Source organism: Ceratotherium simum, chromosome X, assembly GCF_057802395.1.
Source record: "Ceratotherium simum simum isolate JZ-2026a chromosome X, ASM5780239v1, whole genome shotgun sequence".
In the NCBI taxonomy this organism is placed as follows: domain Eukaryota; kingdom Metazoa; phylum Chordata; class Mammalia; order Perissodactyla; family Rhinocerotidae; genus Ceratotherium; species Ceratotherium simum.
Window position 1 is genome coordinate 116,145,645 of NC_141940.1, and position 14,032 is coordinate 116,159,676.

A 14,032-nucleotide genomic window follows, 5' to 3' on the forward strand; every position below is an offset into this window, starting at 1 on the left:
TCGTGAGGAAGCTGTTATGTACATATGTTGAGAACTTTTTTCTAGGGTACATGACAGTATCTCAATCCAAAGATGGGGCGAAGTTAGGTGTCTGTGTTACGTGATTGGGAGATTCGTAAATCTAGAACTACCTTAACTTAATGTCATTTGACCCACATCCTATTTGTGCCTTAACTTGGGCACTTTTAAATAAACACTAGATTTCTCCCTGCAAAAGAATGAAAGCTTGTTTGCTTACATGGTAGGTCAGCAAAGGGGACAAACAGGCCTGCAGGTTGGTCCCTCAACCTCTTTTGTAGGGCCTGCCAGCTAGGAATAGTTTTCACATTTACTTTCAAAAGGTTTAGGAAAAGAAAAAAACCTCAAAGACCTTATGTGGTCCACTAAGCGTAAAATACTCTTACCTGACTTAGAGAAAGTTTGCTGACCCCTTACATTTGATTATATGTGCTTCAGTACTTGCTGTTCATCATCAAGAAAGAAAGATACTCCCTATGTGCCTCTGTGTATATATACATACCTATATATCCTATTTTCCTGCTCCTCAGCTAGGTGCACCCTGGAATGTGCTAAGAGCAGCCAAGACTGGAGAAATCCACAGTCCTTGGAGTTTTTAAAGCTTTAACAGCAGCTACACTGTAGAATTTTTCTAGAGTCATCTATTTTCAAGGGGAAAAAAGGTACTAACAAACAGAGGTCTGGCTACATAAAATGAGTCTGATGCCACCCAGGCAGCGAGTGGCTAGTGCCCCATCCCTTCTTTCTTAAATTGTACAATAAACAACTTTTTAAGGCCTGAAAAACCAACTATCTACAACTATCTTTAGACTTGATGTATACAATTAAGGTCACATGGGTAACAAAATACACAGACGCTGTTAAATTTATCATACATATTTACTTAATCTATACAGAATCGAGTAGATAAAATCAGATTCACATTAGTGAAAAATCTCTACAAAATGTCTTTGAAAAGCAAAACAAGACTGCCTCTTAATTCGTATCCTCATGAAAGACGGGCTGTAAAAATAAAGCAGTGTGTTTAGCACAAACTAGAAGATATTTGCATTTTTTTTCACAGTAATTTCCATCTACAGTCTGAAAGAGGTAGATTTTTCTGCAACACCTGAGAATTGAATTGTGATAACCAGGTGTAATTAAAGGCAGTTGCATACGTAACTAAAACATACTGGTCTCAAGACCAAGAAATGTACTCCTACAAGTCTGAGGATGAAATGGTCCATTATCCAAGACCCAAGTTTTCTCTACTCCTGGAGTCTACTGCCACTATAAATAATACACATCAAGATTCCATGATGGTGCAACAAATGCAATTGAAGTGAATTCGACATTTAAACCTTTTCTGGGCCAGCCTAGTAGCATTACAGTGTTCTAGAATATGGTAGATACAGGGCATGCTACAAAGCCACAACACTGGGCTGGTGAGGTGATTGCTTTAGGAGGGTGTCCACAGAGGGTCCCATTTGTTTTCATTCACAGGGTAATGGGAGGAAAGATTCTGAAAGGACACCAAACGCATCCCAGACAGAATCCATATCCATTAAACACCATGATAGCATCTAGCTAAAAATACACAGTAAGCCAAAAGCAGCAGGCCAAGTACTGTTAATCTTAAACATTGCTTTATAAAGCCCTTGAAAATATGCAACAGGTCCAAGATTTATCATCTTCCACACAGGACAAGCACCACAAAGAAACGTGGTGGGCTACACAGATGGCTTAATAAAACGTTATGAGCTCTACATCCAGCAGAGTTCTTGTGAAATGTGATCATTAGTACTAATTTTAACGTAGATTATACTTTTGATATATACCTTCATTTCCTCTCAGGGAAATGAGTCCAGTATTTCACTTAGTAGCAGAAGGGGGTATTTATAAGAGGCTGTTGGAGGAAGGAAGGTATGTTTGTTTTTGCTTCCAACTCATTTTGACACAGTAATTAGATAACCTATTTTGTGGATTTCTTTTCCTCCACTGTCTGGCCCCTTGATTAACATGACCGATGGTGGAAGCTTAGATATCCTCCACTTCAGGCGCTGTTTCCTATCTATTGGACAATTTTCAATTCTTTCACCCCAGTTTAGACCATGAATGTGACAGGACTTTACAAATAAAACTTTAACAAAGAAAAAACCCTTTTAACTGGACAGAACAGTTTATTCAGTCCAGTAAGCAATTTAAGAAGTGTCAGTTTGATAGTTTTGCTCAGTGGAATATGTTAGCATCAATTCTAATAGAGCCATTTTATTTCATCAAGTATTTCAATGCAAATTATACCAGGGAGCAAGTCAAAACTTTCCTCAGTGCAGCCTAATAACCACTTGCATAACTTAGCCACATTCAACATTATAAAGAACAAAGGAAAGTTCAAGAACGAATCCAAAAGTGATGTGCTTAATTGTGAACGTTTCCCCATTCCAAGTGTAGAGACCTTCATAATACTGGTTTTTGTCTTTAAAAAAAAAGAAAAAAAGACTGAAAGCATAAGAAATAGATACTGACGACTTAACTCGGCCAAGTTGTCCCAAAATCAAAGATGTTGGTTCCACTCTTTCTGTTTTAGAAATGAAATCAGTTTCAGTTAGCATGATCCATAATTAAAATTCCCTTTTAAAAAACCTGGAGAACTTGGCTGGTGGGACTCGGAACAGGCGAACACCAACTTTCAAGCCAGAAGGTAGTGGAGGGATCTCTGCTTAGCGAAAGCCACACATGAACTGACCCTCACTGTCTTGCACTGACAGAGCCTATTGGTGACGGCTTCCCGTGGGAAGTGGGGCTCATGCACCCAAATCCCAGACCGAAAACCACCCACCCACCGTACTCCCCAGTGAGCATCCAGGTGGTCCAAAGTCACACACTGGTACTAACCAACCAGAAACCAAAGCAGCATGACTGTTTTTAGTTACATGAACATTAAGCCTGTTTGTCCGATGATTTACCTTTGCTTACAAGTGACACCTTTATGTACATATTCTGCCAAAACTTGGAGAATTCAAGGCTTGTAGCCATCTCAATTTGTCAAGTGATATAAATATTATCAAAACTAATATGAATCAAATATGCTATGCTTGTTTCTGACCCAACCCTAGAGTTTTATTTTTACCTGGCATTTAAATGGACTATTAGCCAAAACTAATCATCTTGCTATTTTCTTTGTTTGAATAATGGGGGGCCAGGGCATTTACATGAATATTGTTTTCACATTAAGGAACCATTATCAGAACAAAGTTCCCTTGTAATGGTCGGCCCTGTCTTGAGTGACATTTTCATTAGGATAATTCTGTGCAAGGAGTAGGGAAGCAAGGACAAGGCAGTGACCACATGCATTCCAGTGAGATGTGCAACACAGCTGAGGAATTTGTATTGAGTAAAACTATTCAGAACTGCTAAGCAGCCTCCTGTACCACGTAAGTCCAGTAGTTCTAAGAAAATACAGATATGGTAGAAAAAGTAAGAAAATTTTCACCACAAAACCAATAGTTACTACTAACAGAGAAAATTATACACAAAATATAGCTCTCAATACAGTGCTCACACTTCATCTCAGTCAACTGACTCGATGCTCGGCCCAGCGCCTGCAGACATGGCCTCGTGTGCAGCCTGCGGGGGGATTCCGGGGGCCCTCAAGGAGGCAGTGTTCAGCTCCCCGGGAGAGGCCGGGGCAGCACACGGCTGTATCCCAGGAGGTGCTAGATCCGCACCTGCCACTCTCCCTGAGGCCTGCTCCTTCAGGACCTCCACCTTCTCATTGAGCTCATTCCTTTCCGTTTGAAGAGCCCTGCACAGCTTCTCTAACCGTTCCAGTTTTATTTGAAAGGCCTTGTATTCCTTATCACGGACAGTCTTCTGTAACATTAAAAAAAAAAAATTACGTAACCTTGTTGAATATGAATCAGGTTACTGGATACAAAATTAATCTGAGCCATACTGGAAACTACTTGTTTAATCACCTCTTGAACATGTTCAATTTCTTCAAACCCCTCCTAACATTCTAGCTGGCCTCTGCATGCACATCTGCGTATACCACAAGATTTTTCAACACAATTAATACTGTCCTAGGGTGACAGAATTAAAGTCTCTCCTGGTCATGTTTCTTAAAAATAACCATAATCCACTTTTTAAAACATTTTGTACTGATGAAATATTAAGGAAATTCAAGACTAGCATCACCAAGACTAGCAGATAAAACATTAAGGGCCTAACTAAAAACAGAAAAGGACTCATTTCTACAAAGATTTGTTTTACCAATTTTTAGATAAGAACAACATTCAAGGTATGAAATTTAGAGTTTGCAAACGATACATTTTACCTTTATAAGACTGGCAAAAAGTCCTTTGCTGCCTTTTTGAAAAGACTGTCAAGGCAGAAAGGAAGGCACCTGCATTGTTCACCTGTGCTCCCTCACTGGGAAGTCCGATCAGTGCTGCTCAAGGTGGGGCTCTGCACCAGCAGCATCAGTGCCCCCACCTGGCCGCTTGTTACCAAGGCCGTCTCCGGCCCCATGCCAGACGTAGTGCATGGAGGGGCGGGGGGCGGAGGGGAGGGCTAGCAATCCTGGTCTTAACAAGCTGGAGTTTCATGCAAGCTCAAATTTGAGAAACTGCTGCTGTAGAAGGAAGCAAAATCCAGACGCGCTACAGCCATCTCCAACACACGCCTGGGCTAACTACCCGGGAGGCAGGAAACTGGATACCTCACCAGGCGCCCTGCACTGACAACCCAACTCACTGCCAGGGAAGCCACAGGCCTCTCGTTAGCAATCCTCCCACCCCCAGCTCTGGCCGGAGTCCCCTGCGATCGCAGTGTCATAACTCCCGTCCCCTGCCCTGTTCGGTGCCCAAACTCCCCGTGACTAAGAACACAGTAATTGAGGGAACCCCCTCACCTCCTCAGCCATCTGCAGAAGCGCCTTGTTATTGTTTTCCCATTTGGTCCGCCATATTATTGTTTCTTTTTCCAGTTTCTTAATTTTCTTTGTCATCTGTGAATTGACACAATTGCGAATTTAAATTCTAATTTCCACTTCTTATCTCTACACCCTGGCCCACCACAAAGAAGTCTGCATGTTCCTCCTGCCCCCCGCCCTCGCCCAGTGGACAGTCGGCAGCAGAGCTTATCTCAAAGCTCCTAGGGCGGCAGCAGCAGGAACCCAAGTCGGGTTTCATATTATGAGAAAAACAAATACCTCGATTTCAGAGGTGGCAGCCTGTGGAGGAAGCTGTCAGAGACCACACCCTGAGCTCTCAGGTAAGGCTGGAATGCATCTTTCATTCCAGCTGGGGGAGAGACAAGACCTCCTTCTCCCCAGGTTATATGGGAAAATGCCCACGTTCTTGAGTTTTCTCTCCATTAAACTAATTCATCTGATTCTTGGAAAGACAGGTTTTCAGCCCCTGCAAAAGGTTAAGAATGGGTGCTCTACCACAACCTCCGAGACCACATCAGTTTCAGAACTGGAGAAAGCATAATTTAGGTAAGACTCCACTGACCAAGGAAAAGATAATAGTAGTTAATCCTTAGCTTTGGTCATCCTCACAATTCACAACTGTTTTACTTCAGATTTTGCTAAAGATATAATGGGTCCAAAAATAAGGGGAATGTTCTATGCTATAAGGATCCAGTTTTCAGAAATTCACAATGAGATTCATCTCTGCTTGTCAACGAGCCCCGTTTTCAAGCTTCCTTTATGCACTGCTGACTCTGCCCCAGCTCTGATCCCAGTTGGGCACTGAGCCAGGTGCTGTTAAGGGAAACGAGGATAAGACAGAGCCAGTGGGAAGAGCTTGTGGAAGATCTGGGTTGAGTGCTGACCGACAGTCATTTCTGTAGCGACTAGCAGAGAGGCATGTGTTCCAGTCCAGAGGATTCTCCAGAAGGATAGTGAACTGGCAAGTCCCTGTCTCAAACTCTGTTCCACCTCAACAGGGCACGCGTGCTGGAGCCCAGCAAAGGCATTCACTGTGTGTGCGAGTTCCCCCTCGACTGGAGCCTCAGCTGAGAGGACTGCCAGGCGGAATTCATCTGCTGCTCACTGAATTCTCCACATTACTGGGTCTAAAAATACCTGAGGGTGGTAATTTGAGCACTTCACATGGCCAAGCGCTGTCTGAAATACTCTACTTTATGAAGGGTAGGAATTTTTGTTATTTTTAACAAGAAAGGAACAGAAAGACACAGAAATGTTAAACAATTTGTCCACGGTCACACATTATACGATGCTATTGGGACATTAAGCCCCAGCACACACTCCTACCCACTACATAAGATCTAGTCAGAGCCATGACTACCATCACTGAACGCTTACCAAGGGCCAGGCACTGCTGGACTTCTCCCCAACCCACCACCATGTTTAAAAAGCCCCCATTTTAATGGGAATATGCCAGGAAAAATAAGGATGGAAGGATGGATAGATGGATATAGATGTATATATTTTGATTCTTAGCTTGATATCAAGGATATCTTTTTCCCTAATGTAGGCAGGAAAATGAAACAGAAGCTAAAGAACTGGTTTGGTTGAGGGAGAAAGAATTCAGTGGGAGTACAGTTAAGAGAAAAAAAAACTAAAAAGGTAGAAATATACATATATCAGCCAACCAAAATATGTAATTACTGCCCCAGGCTTGGATGTCTTTAATCTTCAAGGACACAGAGCTTCGTGGAAGCGGGGGAGGGAATCACTTGAAGTGAATAAAACAAAAGACACAACAAGCAAAAAAGAAACCACTTTATTTCTAACAACAAATTGTATTTAATAGAGGAATTCACTTTACTAAGGACGGAAGTCTAAGAGCATCAAGGTCACTAGCTATGTGAGGTACACTGAGAGCAAAATGACCAAATATGATGCCACTGGAGGACCAGAAAAGATGCCATTCAGACAGCACCATACCAACACAAACTCACCCAAGGAGTGAGCATGCTTAAAACAGCTTCTTACATAAATTCCCTTTTAGGTAATCTTCTACTAAAAATATGCAAATACCTTTTCCATTTCCTGCCGGAAGGTTGTAAACAATTCATTGCTTTTTGCCATGGTAGTCTGGAATTCTTCAAACTTATCCATATAAAGAGAAAGCTACAGAAAAAAAGTATGAAATATTCTGAGCTCCAGGCAAACAATTTAAAATGCCAAAGACTTTCAATAAGAACATAATATGGTTAAACATTAGGTAGTTGTTATAAGCAAGAGAAACAACAAATGCATGCCTGACCCTTGGACAGCAGACATAGATGGCTGAAGTTCTAATAACCCACTGAAATTCAGCACTGAAACTGAGGACAGTTTTTGACTTACCCATCTTTAGATGTGTTTAAAATGTACAAATATTTCCTAGCTCCATTCCACCAATTGTAATAAAAACTGAAGAATCTGGTATAGCTATAAATTTCATACAACTAATCCTTGATGAACTACCCCCTCCTCTCCTTATATATTTGAAAAATTGTCCTTGGAAAAAGATCATTCTTTTAGAATACCATCTGCACAGTTCTTAGCTGGATATCAAGGATATCTCTTCTCTTTCCTTAACATACGCAGGAAAATGAAACAGAAACCGAAGAATTGGTTTGGTTGGGGGAGAAAGAATTCAGTGGGAGTACAATTAAGAGCAAAAGAAAAGGTAAAAGAGGTGGAAACATTGATTTCTCTTATTAATTCCTTTCCTCAAGGAATTTCTATTCTAGCTGGGAAAATAATGCTAACCGACAAGCCAAGCAAAATACAGAACGTGCAGTCACCTTTTTCTTCCCGATAGAACAGTTCAGAGAAGTCGGGGGGAGACACACTAGGGGTCAGAACAGAACAGTTAGGGAAAGCTTCATTTGGGCAAGGCCTGAACTAGGCCTCAAGGGTAGACTGAATTATTTCCTTTTTAGGCCAGGAAGGAACCCTTTAGGGCCCATCTAATGTAATTACATTATTTTCAGGATGAGAAAACAGGCCCAGAGGAATAAAGTGTTTTGCTCAAGATCACACAATACACATAAGGAAAGCAGAGAAGAACAAAAGATCATCAGAGGCCAAGAAATAGCATATGTGATGCCTTTCCACTTCCAGTAGTGATATATGAGAAATATGCAACAGAACAACATGAACAGGATGGAGAGGGGGTCGGATGTGACGTGATGGAACCAGCCCACTCACAGTCCTCAGGTGGGATGGGCCACATGGAAAGCACTTCTATTAGAGGCTGCTGTATGTGGGAGGGAGAAGGAGACAAAGCAGTGTTACCAGTGATGACAGGCTAGATGAGATGACTGTGAGAGAGCCAAAGCACGCAGAAAGGTGAGGGCAAGGGCTAGGATGAACAGAAACCCAGGGACAAACTAGAGAAGAATGCAGAGGAGTTACGAGCAATCTGTCGAGGGGCACACACTGACAGTGCCTCTGAGGCTGCTGGCCTGGAGTCGGGAACAAGGGTGGTGCTCAGGCAGAATGAAGGAGCAGTTCTGGCACTTGAGGGGGATTAGAAATTGTGGCAGTTTTAGCATGATCCATTTTTACTGAAGATGGAACATCCAGGTTAGACTGTCCCATCTGCGAGTTCAATGCTGGCCCACACTAGGCAGTTCATAAGTGGCAACTACCCTCACACCTGGACCTATGTGGCTGGATTACAAAACATGGGTCAAGACACACCAATAAGAAAATGAGATCATCAACAAATCCTAGAAACTGACATGGTAAGAGCACAGAACGAGACCGACTCTGGGGAAGGACAGCCACATTTAGGGGGCAGGAAAAGGAAGAGGTGACAGCAAAGGAAATAAACTAATGATCAGATAACATGACCGAGGGTGACACAGATGACAGACAACCGAAGTTGCACTGATAACTACCATGAAATTGGAGCTGCCTATGAGCTTGGTAGAAGGGCCCTCTGGTGGCTAGCACTAAAGAGTTATCAGTGACTCCCACATTAAAGTCCGTCTTTCGAAGCCATATACAGTCAGCCCTCCATATCGGCGGATGTGAAACCCACGGATTTGGAGGGCCAGCTGTATTCATTGTACTACGCCATTTTATATAAGGGATTTGAGCATCTGCAAATTTTGGTACCCTTGGGGGTTCCTGGAACAAATCTCCCTAGATACTGCGGGACAACTGTATAGACTTTTCATACCTTTTCCCCATACATTCTCTTCTCCATTTAAATGGACAACTGAATTTATAGGGCTAATAAGGGGTTCAAATTTCCTAAAAGCTTTCTAGCACGATAACTTATGGTGGAAAGTTCAAAAGACTTCTTGAATTTTCATTCTAAGTTAGGCTAGCTTTATAGGAAATGAATACCAACACATTGTAAAAATGTGCCCAAAGACAAATAGCACTTAAAAGAAGTGTTCGTAAAGATTCAGGCCAGTCTTCAATGTATCAGTTCATTTCAGAACTAATTTAGAATACTTATATTAAAGAAACTTATTATATAATAAACTTTGAAAAAGAACAATATTTTTCAAAAGAATGTAATATAATTAACTGAAAAAAGGTGAATTATAGGTACAAATGCCTAATTTCACCTGTCCATAAAGACATGGGAAGTCTTTTCTGTACCTTTTCTTTCAGTGCAGAGGCAGCATCTGCTACCCTTACTCCACACAAGGCAACCACAGAGAAAGATTGCATTAGGATAAACTTAAGGGGTCTGAATTGAAAATTAGGAAGGGCACAAAGAGAAGCCCAGGCCCAGATGGCTTCATGGGTGGATTCTACCAAACATTTAAAGAAGAATTAACACCAATTCTTCTCAAACTCTTCCAAAAAACTGAAGAGGAGGGAACACTCCCAAACTCATTCTCAAGGCCAGAACTACCCTGATACCAAAGCCAGATAAGGATACTACAAGAAAACTACAGGGCAACACTCCTGATGAATATAAATGCAAAACTTCTCAACAAAACACTAGCAAACGGAATTCAATAGCACATTAAAAGGATCACACACCATGATCAAATGAGATTCACCCCTGGAATGCAATGATGGTTCAACATATGCAAATCAATAAATGTAATACACCATGTAATAGAATGAATGACAAAAATCATACGATCATCTCAATAGATGCAGAAAAAGCATCTGAGAAAATCCAACATCTGTTCATGATAAAAACGCTCAGCAAATTAGGTATAGAAGGAGCATACTTCAATATAATAAAGGCCATATATGACGGACCTACAACTAACATCATACTCAACAGTGAAAGGTCCCTCTAAGATCAGGAACAAAACAAGGGTGCCCACTCTCACCATTTCTATTCAACACAATACTGGAATTCCTAGCCAGAGTAATTAGGCAAGAAAAAGAAATAAAAGCCATCTAAATCAGGAAGGAAAAAGTAAACTTGTCTCTGTTTGCTGAAGATATGATCTTATATACAGAAAATCCTGAAGACTTCACCAAAACCTGTTAGAATAAATTCAGTAAAGTTTCAGGACACAAAATCAACATACAGAAATCAGTTCCATTTCTATACACTAACAACGAAATATCTAAAAAATAAATAAAACAATCCTATTTATAATAGCATCAAAAACAATAAAGTACTTAGTAATAAATTTAACCAAGGAAATGAATGATCTCTACACTGGAAACTATAAGACACTGATGAAAGAAATTGAAGACAAAAAAATGAGTGGAAAGATATCCCATGTTCATGGATCAGAAGAGTTAATATTGTTAATAAAATGTCCATGTATATATTCAATGCAATCCCTATCAAAATTCCAATGGCATTTTTCACAGAAAGCAAAAACAATCTTAAAATTTGTATGGAACCACAAGAGAGCCTAAACAGCCAAAGCAATCTTGAGAAAGAACAAAGCTGGAGGCATTACATTCCCTTATTTCAAACTATACTACAAAGCTCAAGTATTCAAATCAGTATGCTGCTGCCATAAAAATAGAGACATAGATCAATGGAACAGAACTGAGAACCCAGAAATAAACCCACACAAATATGGTCAAATAATATTGGACAAGGAAGCCAAGAATATTCAATGGGGAAAGGACAATCACTTCAATAAATGGTGCTGGGAAAACCGAATAACTACATGCAGAAGAATGAAATTGGACCCCTGTCTTACACCACTCACAAAAATTAACTTGAAATGGATTATGGATTTAAATGTAAGACCTGAAACCATAAAACTCCTAGAAGAAAAGATAGGTAAAAAAACTCCTTGACTGTGGTCTCAGCAATGAATTTTTGGATATGACACCAAAAAGCACAAGCAACAAAAACAAAAATCAACAAGTGAAACTACATCAAACTAAAAAGCTTCTGCACAACAAAAGAAACAATCAACAAAATGAAAAAGCAACCTACGGGATGGGAGAAAATGTCTGCAAACCATACATCTGATAAGGGGCTAAGATCCAAAATATATAAGGAACTGAACAGCAAAAACAAATCCAATTAAAAAACGGGCAGAGGACTTGACTAGACATTTTCCCAAAGAACACATACAAATGGCCAACAGGTACATGAAAAGATGCTCAACATCACTAATCATCAGGGAAATGGAAATCAAAACCACAATGAGATATCACCTCACACCTATTAGGATGGCGATCCTCAAAAGGACAAGAGATAACAAATGTTGGCAAGCATGTGGAGAAAAGGGAATCCTTGTGCACTGTTGGTGGGAATGTAAATTGGTGCAGCCACTATGGAAAACAGTATGGAGATTCCTCAAACAATTAAAAATAGAACTACCGGGGGGCCAGCCCCGTGGCTTAGCAGTTAAGCGCTCGCGCTCTGCTACTAGCAGCCTGGGTTCGGATCCAGGCGCGCACCAACTCACTGCTTGTCCAGCCATGCTGAGGCAGCGTCCCACATACAGCAACTAGCAGGATGTGCAACTATGACATACAACTATCTACTGGGGCTTTGGGGATAAAAAGGAGGAGGATTGGCAATAGATGTTAGCTCAGGGCCGGTCTTCCTCAGCAAAAAGAGGAGGATTGGCATGGATGTTAGCTCAGGGCTGATCTTCCTCACACACACAAAAATTAATAAAAAATAAATAAATAAATAAAAATACAACTACCATATGATCCAGCAATTCCACTTCTGGGTATATATCCAAAGGAGATGAAATCACTATCTCAAAGAGATATCTGCACCCCTGTGTTCACTGTAGCATTATTCACAACAGCCAAGACATGGAAACAACCTAAGTGTCCACTGATGGATGAATGGATAAAGAAAATGTGGTATATATATATACAATGGAATATTATTGGCCACAAAAAAGAAGGAAATCTTGAGATTTGTGACAACATGGATGGACCTTTAGGGCATTATGCTAAGTGAAATAAGCCAGACAGAGAAGACAAATACCATGTGATCTCACTTATATGTGGAATCTAAAAAAAACAAACTCATAGAAACAGAGTAAAGTGGTGGTTGCCAGGGGCTGGCAGGTGGGGAAAATGGGGAGACACTGGTTAAAGGGCACAAACTTTCAGGTATAAGATGAATAAGTCCCAGGGATCTAATGTACAGCATGGTGACTATAGTTAGTAAGACTGTATCGTAAACTTAAAAAAAAAGAAAGGAAAAAAAGAAAAGTAGGGAGAGCCCCCATTAAACACTACCTCCACAGCTCTAGCTGGGAGTGGAACTGCATGGTCAAGAGGCAGTTTTTAAAATAGGTTATGTGCCCATAACACAAAACTGTCAAAATTTTAGGTATGAAATTGCCATTTTGTAGGTCAAAGAAGTCAAGTATCAGCAATTGCATATAGTTCAACTTAATACAAAAGAACTAAAATATGAAGATTTATCAGTTTTTCTTTAGTTGGAAATTAGCTGACATGCGTGGGACCAGACTGAGACAGGGAGAAAACACCTGGGCTATTGGAATGGGGACACTACAGATAGCGTGAACAACCGTCCCAGTCTGCCTGAGACCTAAGTGTTTCCTGGGACATGGGACTTTGCAAAAACCAGGAAAGTGCCAGGCAAATCAGGATGAGTTGGTCTCCCTAAACAAAGAAGAAAACTCCACCACGGATGCGCGATCTACTCTCAGTTCTGGCTGGAAACAAGCAAAAAGCATCTTAGAGGAGATTCAACATATATATCAGATGAACCATATATTTTTCTTAGAAGTTCTACTATCCCCTGCTGTCAAAGTTACCTGCTGTTTTAGTTGTACTTCTTGCTGTTTCATTTGTTCGTATTTGTGCCTCGATTCTGTTGCTTCTTTTAATAACTAGAAAACAGAAACAGTCTGGCAGAATACTAATAGTAATTACAAATATGACTCCAATGTCAAATGGCCAGATAGTTAGACTTAATCCTTACACTTATTATTTTAGCAAGAACCACAAGTCTACAGATGAAACATTCTGTTACATCAATTGCCAATTACCTATATCTTCGATCTGTTTCACTTGTTGACACTTAAGAATGCTGGAATAATCTTTTATTGCTTAAGAAAAAATACCCCAGAGGGCTAGTAATAGGTTTACAAAACTCAGGGTTATATTGCTGTGTTTTAGGTGAAAATAATTAGAAGTCTAATAGTCCAATCTAAGTAGAAAACATGGCTAGGAATCTTGACATTATCTGGGTGATTTAGAAAAGCCCCTCTACTCCATGAGGGGCCAGATGAGGCAGGGTGAAAGGGTATGGAGGAAACAATAAAATCGAGGCCTGGTTTCTGATCACTTTTTAAAAAGCAGGGGAGAGGAGGGATGGGAGTTTTAATTTATGTACTTGGGTTTTCAAGAAAATTATATAGTGTTGCATAGTAGGCAGCTGTGAAATTCAGTCCCTGAAGTAAAATGTCACGCATAGTCCAAATAAGCCTTGAAAAGTCCTTCAACCAACTAGAGAGCATACACATGTAATGTGCACATGTATGTGTGTATATATGAAATTTATACTCCAGCTTTGGAAATGTCAAATGTTTCTTCAGTTATGCACAGGATAGCACTGTCAGTTCACATGGAAGGACCACGCTGTGTAAAAAATGCATCTCTCTTAACCCTAGACTCACA

The 14,032-nt window shown here is 40.6% G+C and overlaps 1 protein-coding gene across 2 annotated transcripts in view; it reads right to left on the minus strand.

Annotated features, from left to right (window-relative positions):
* Positions 1 to 878: 878 nt before the first annotated feature.
* The window catches only part of TXLNG (taxilin gamma), a 55,874-nt gene continuing 42,720 nt past the window's right edge, over positions 879 to 14,032 (minus strand). The window contains exons 7-10 of one of the 2 annotated variants that reach the window (XM_004435160.3): positions 13,168 to 13,242; positions 7,007 to 7,099; positions 4,910 to 5,005; positions 879 to 3,870 (exon numbers count right to left, since the gene is read on the minus strand). In XM_004435160.3, coding sequence (XP_004435217.1) covers positions 3,568 to 3,870; positions 4,910 to 5,005; positions 7,007 to 7,099; positions 13,168 to 13,242 — 567 coding nt within the window. In that variant the 3' untranslated portion in view covers positions 879 to 3,567. The remainder of the gene's footprint in view (positions 3,871 to 4,909; positions 5,006 to 7,006; positions 7,100 to 13,167; positions 13,243 to 14,032) is intronic. The other variant, XM_087427761.1, reaches the window with a different exon arrangement.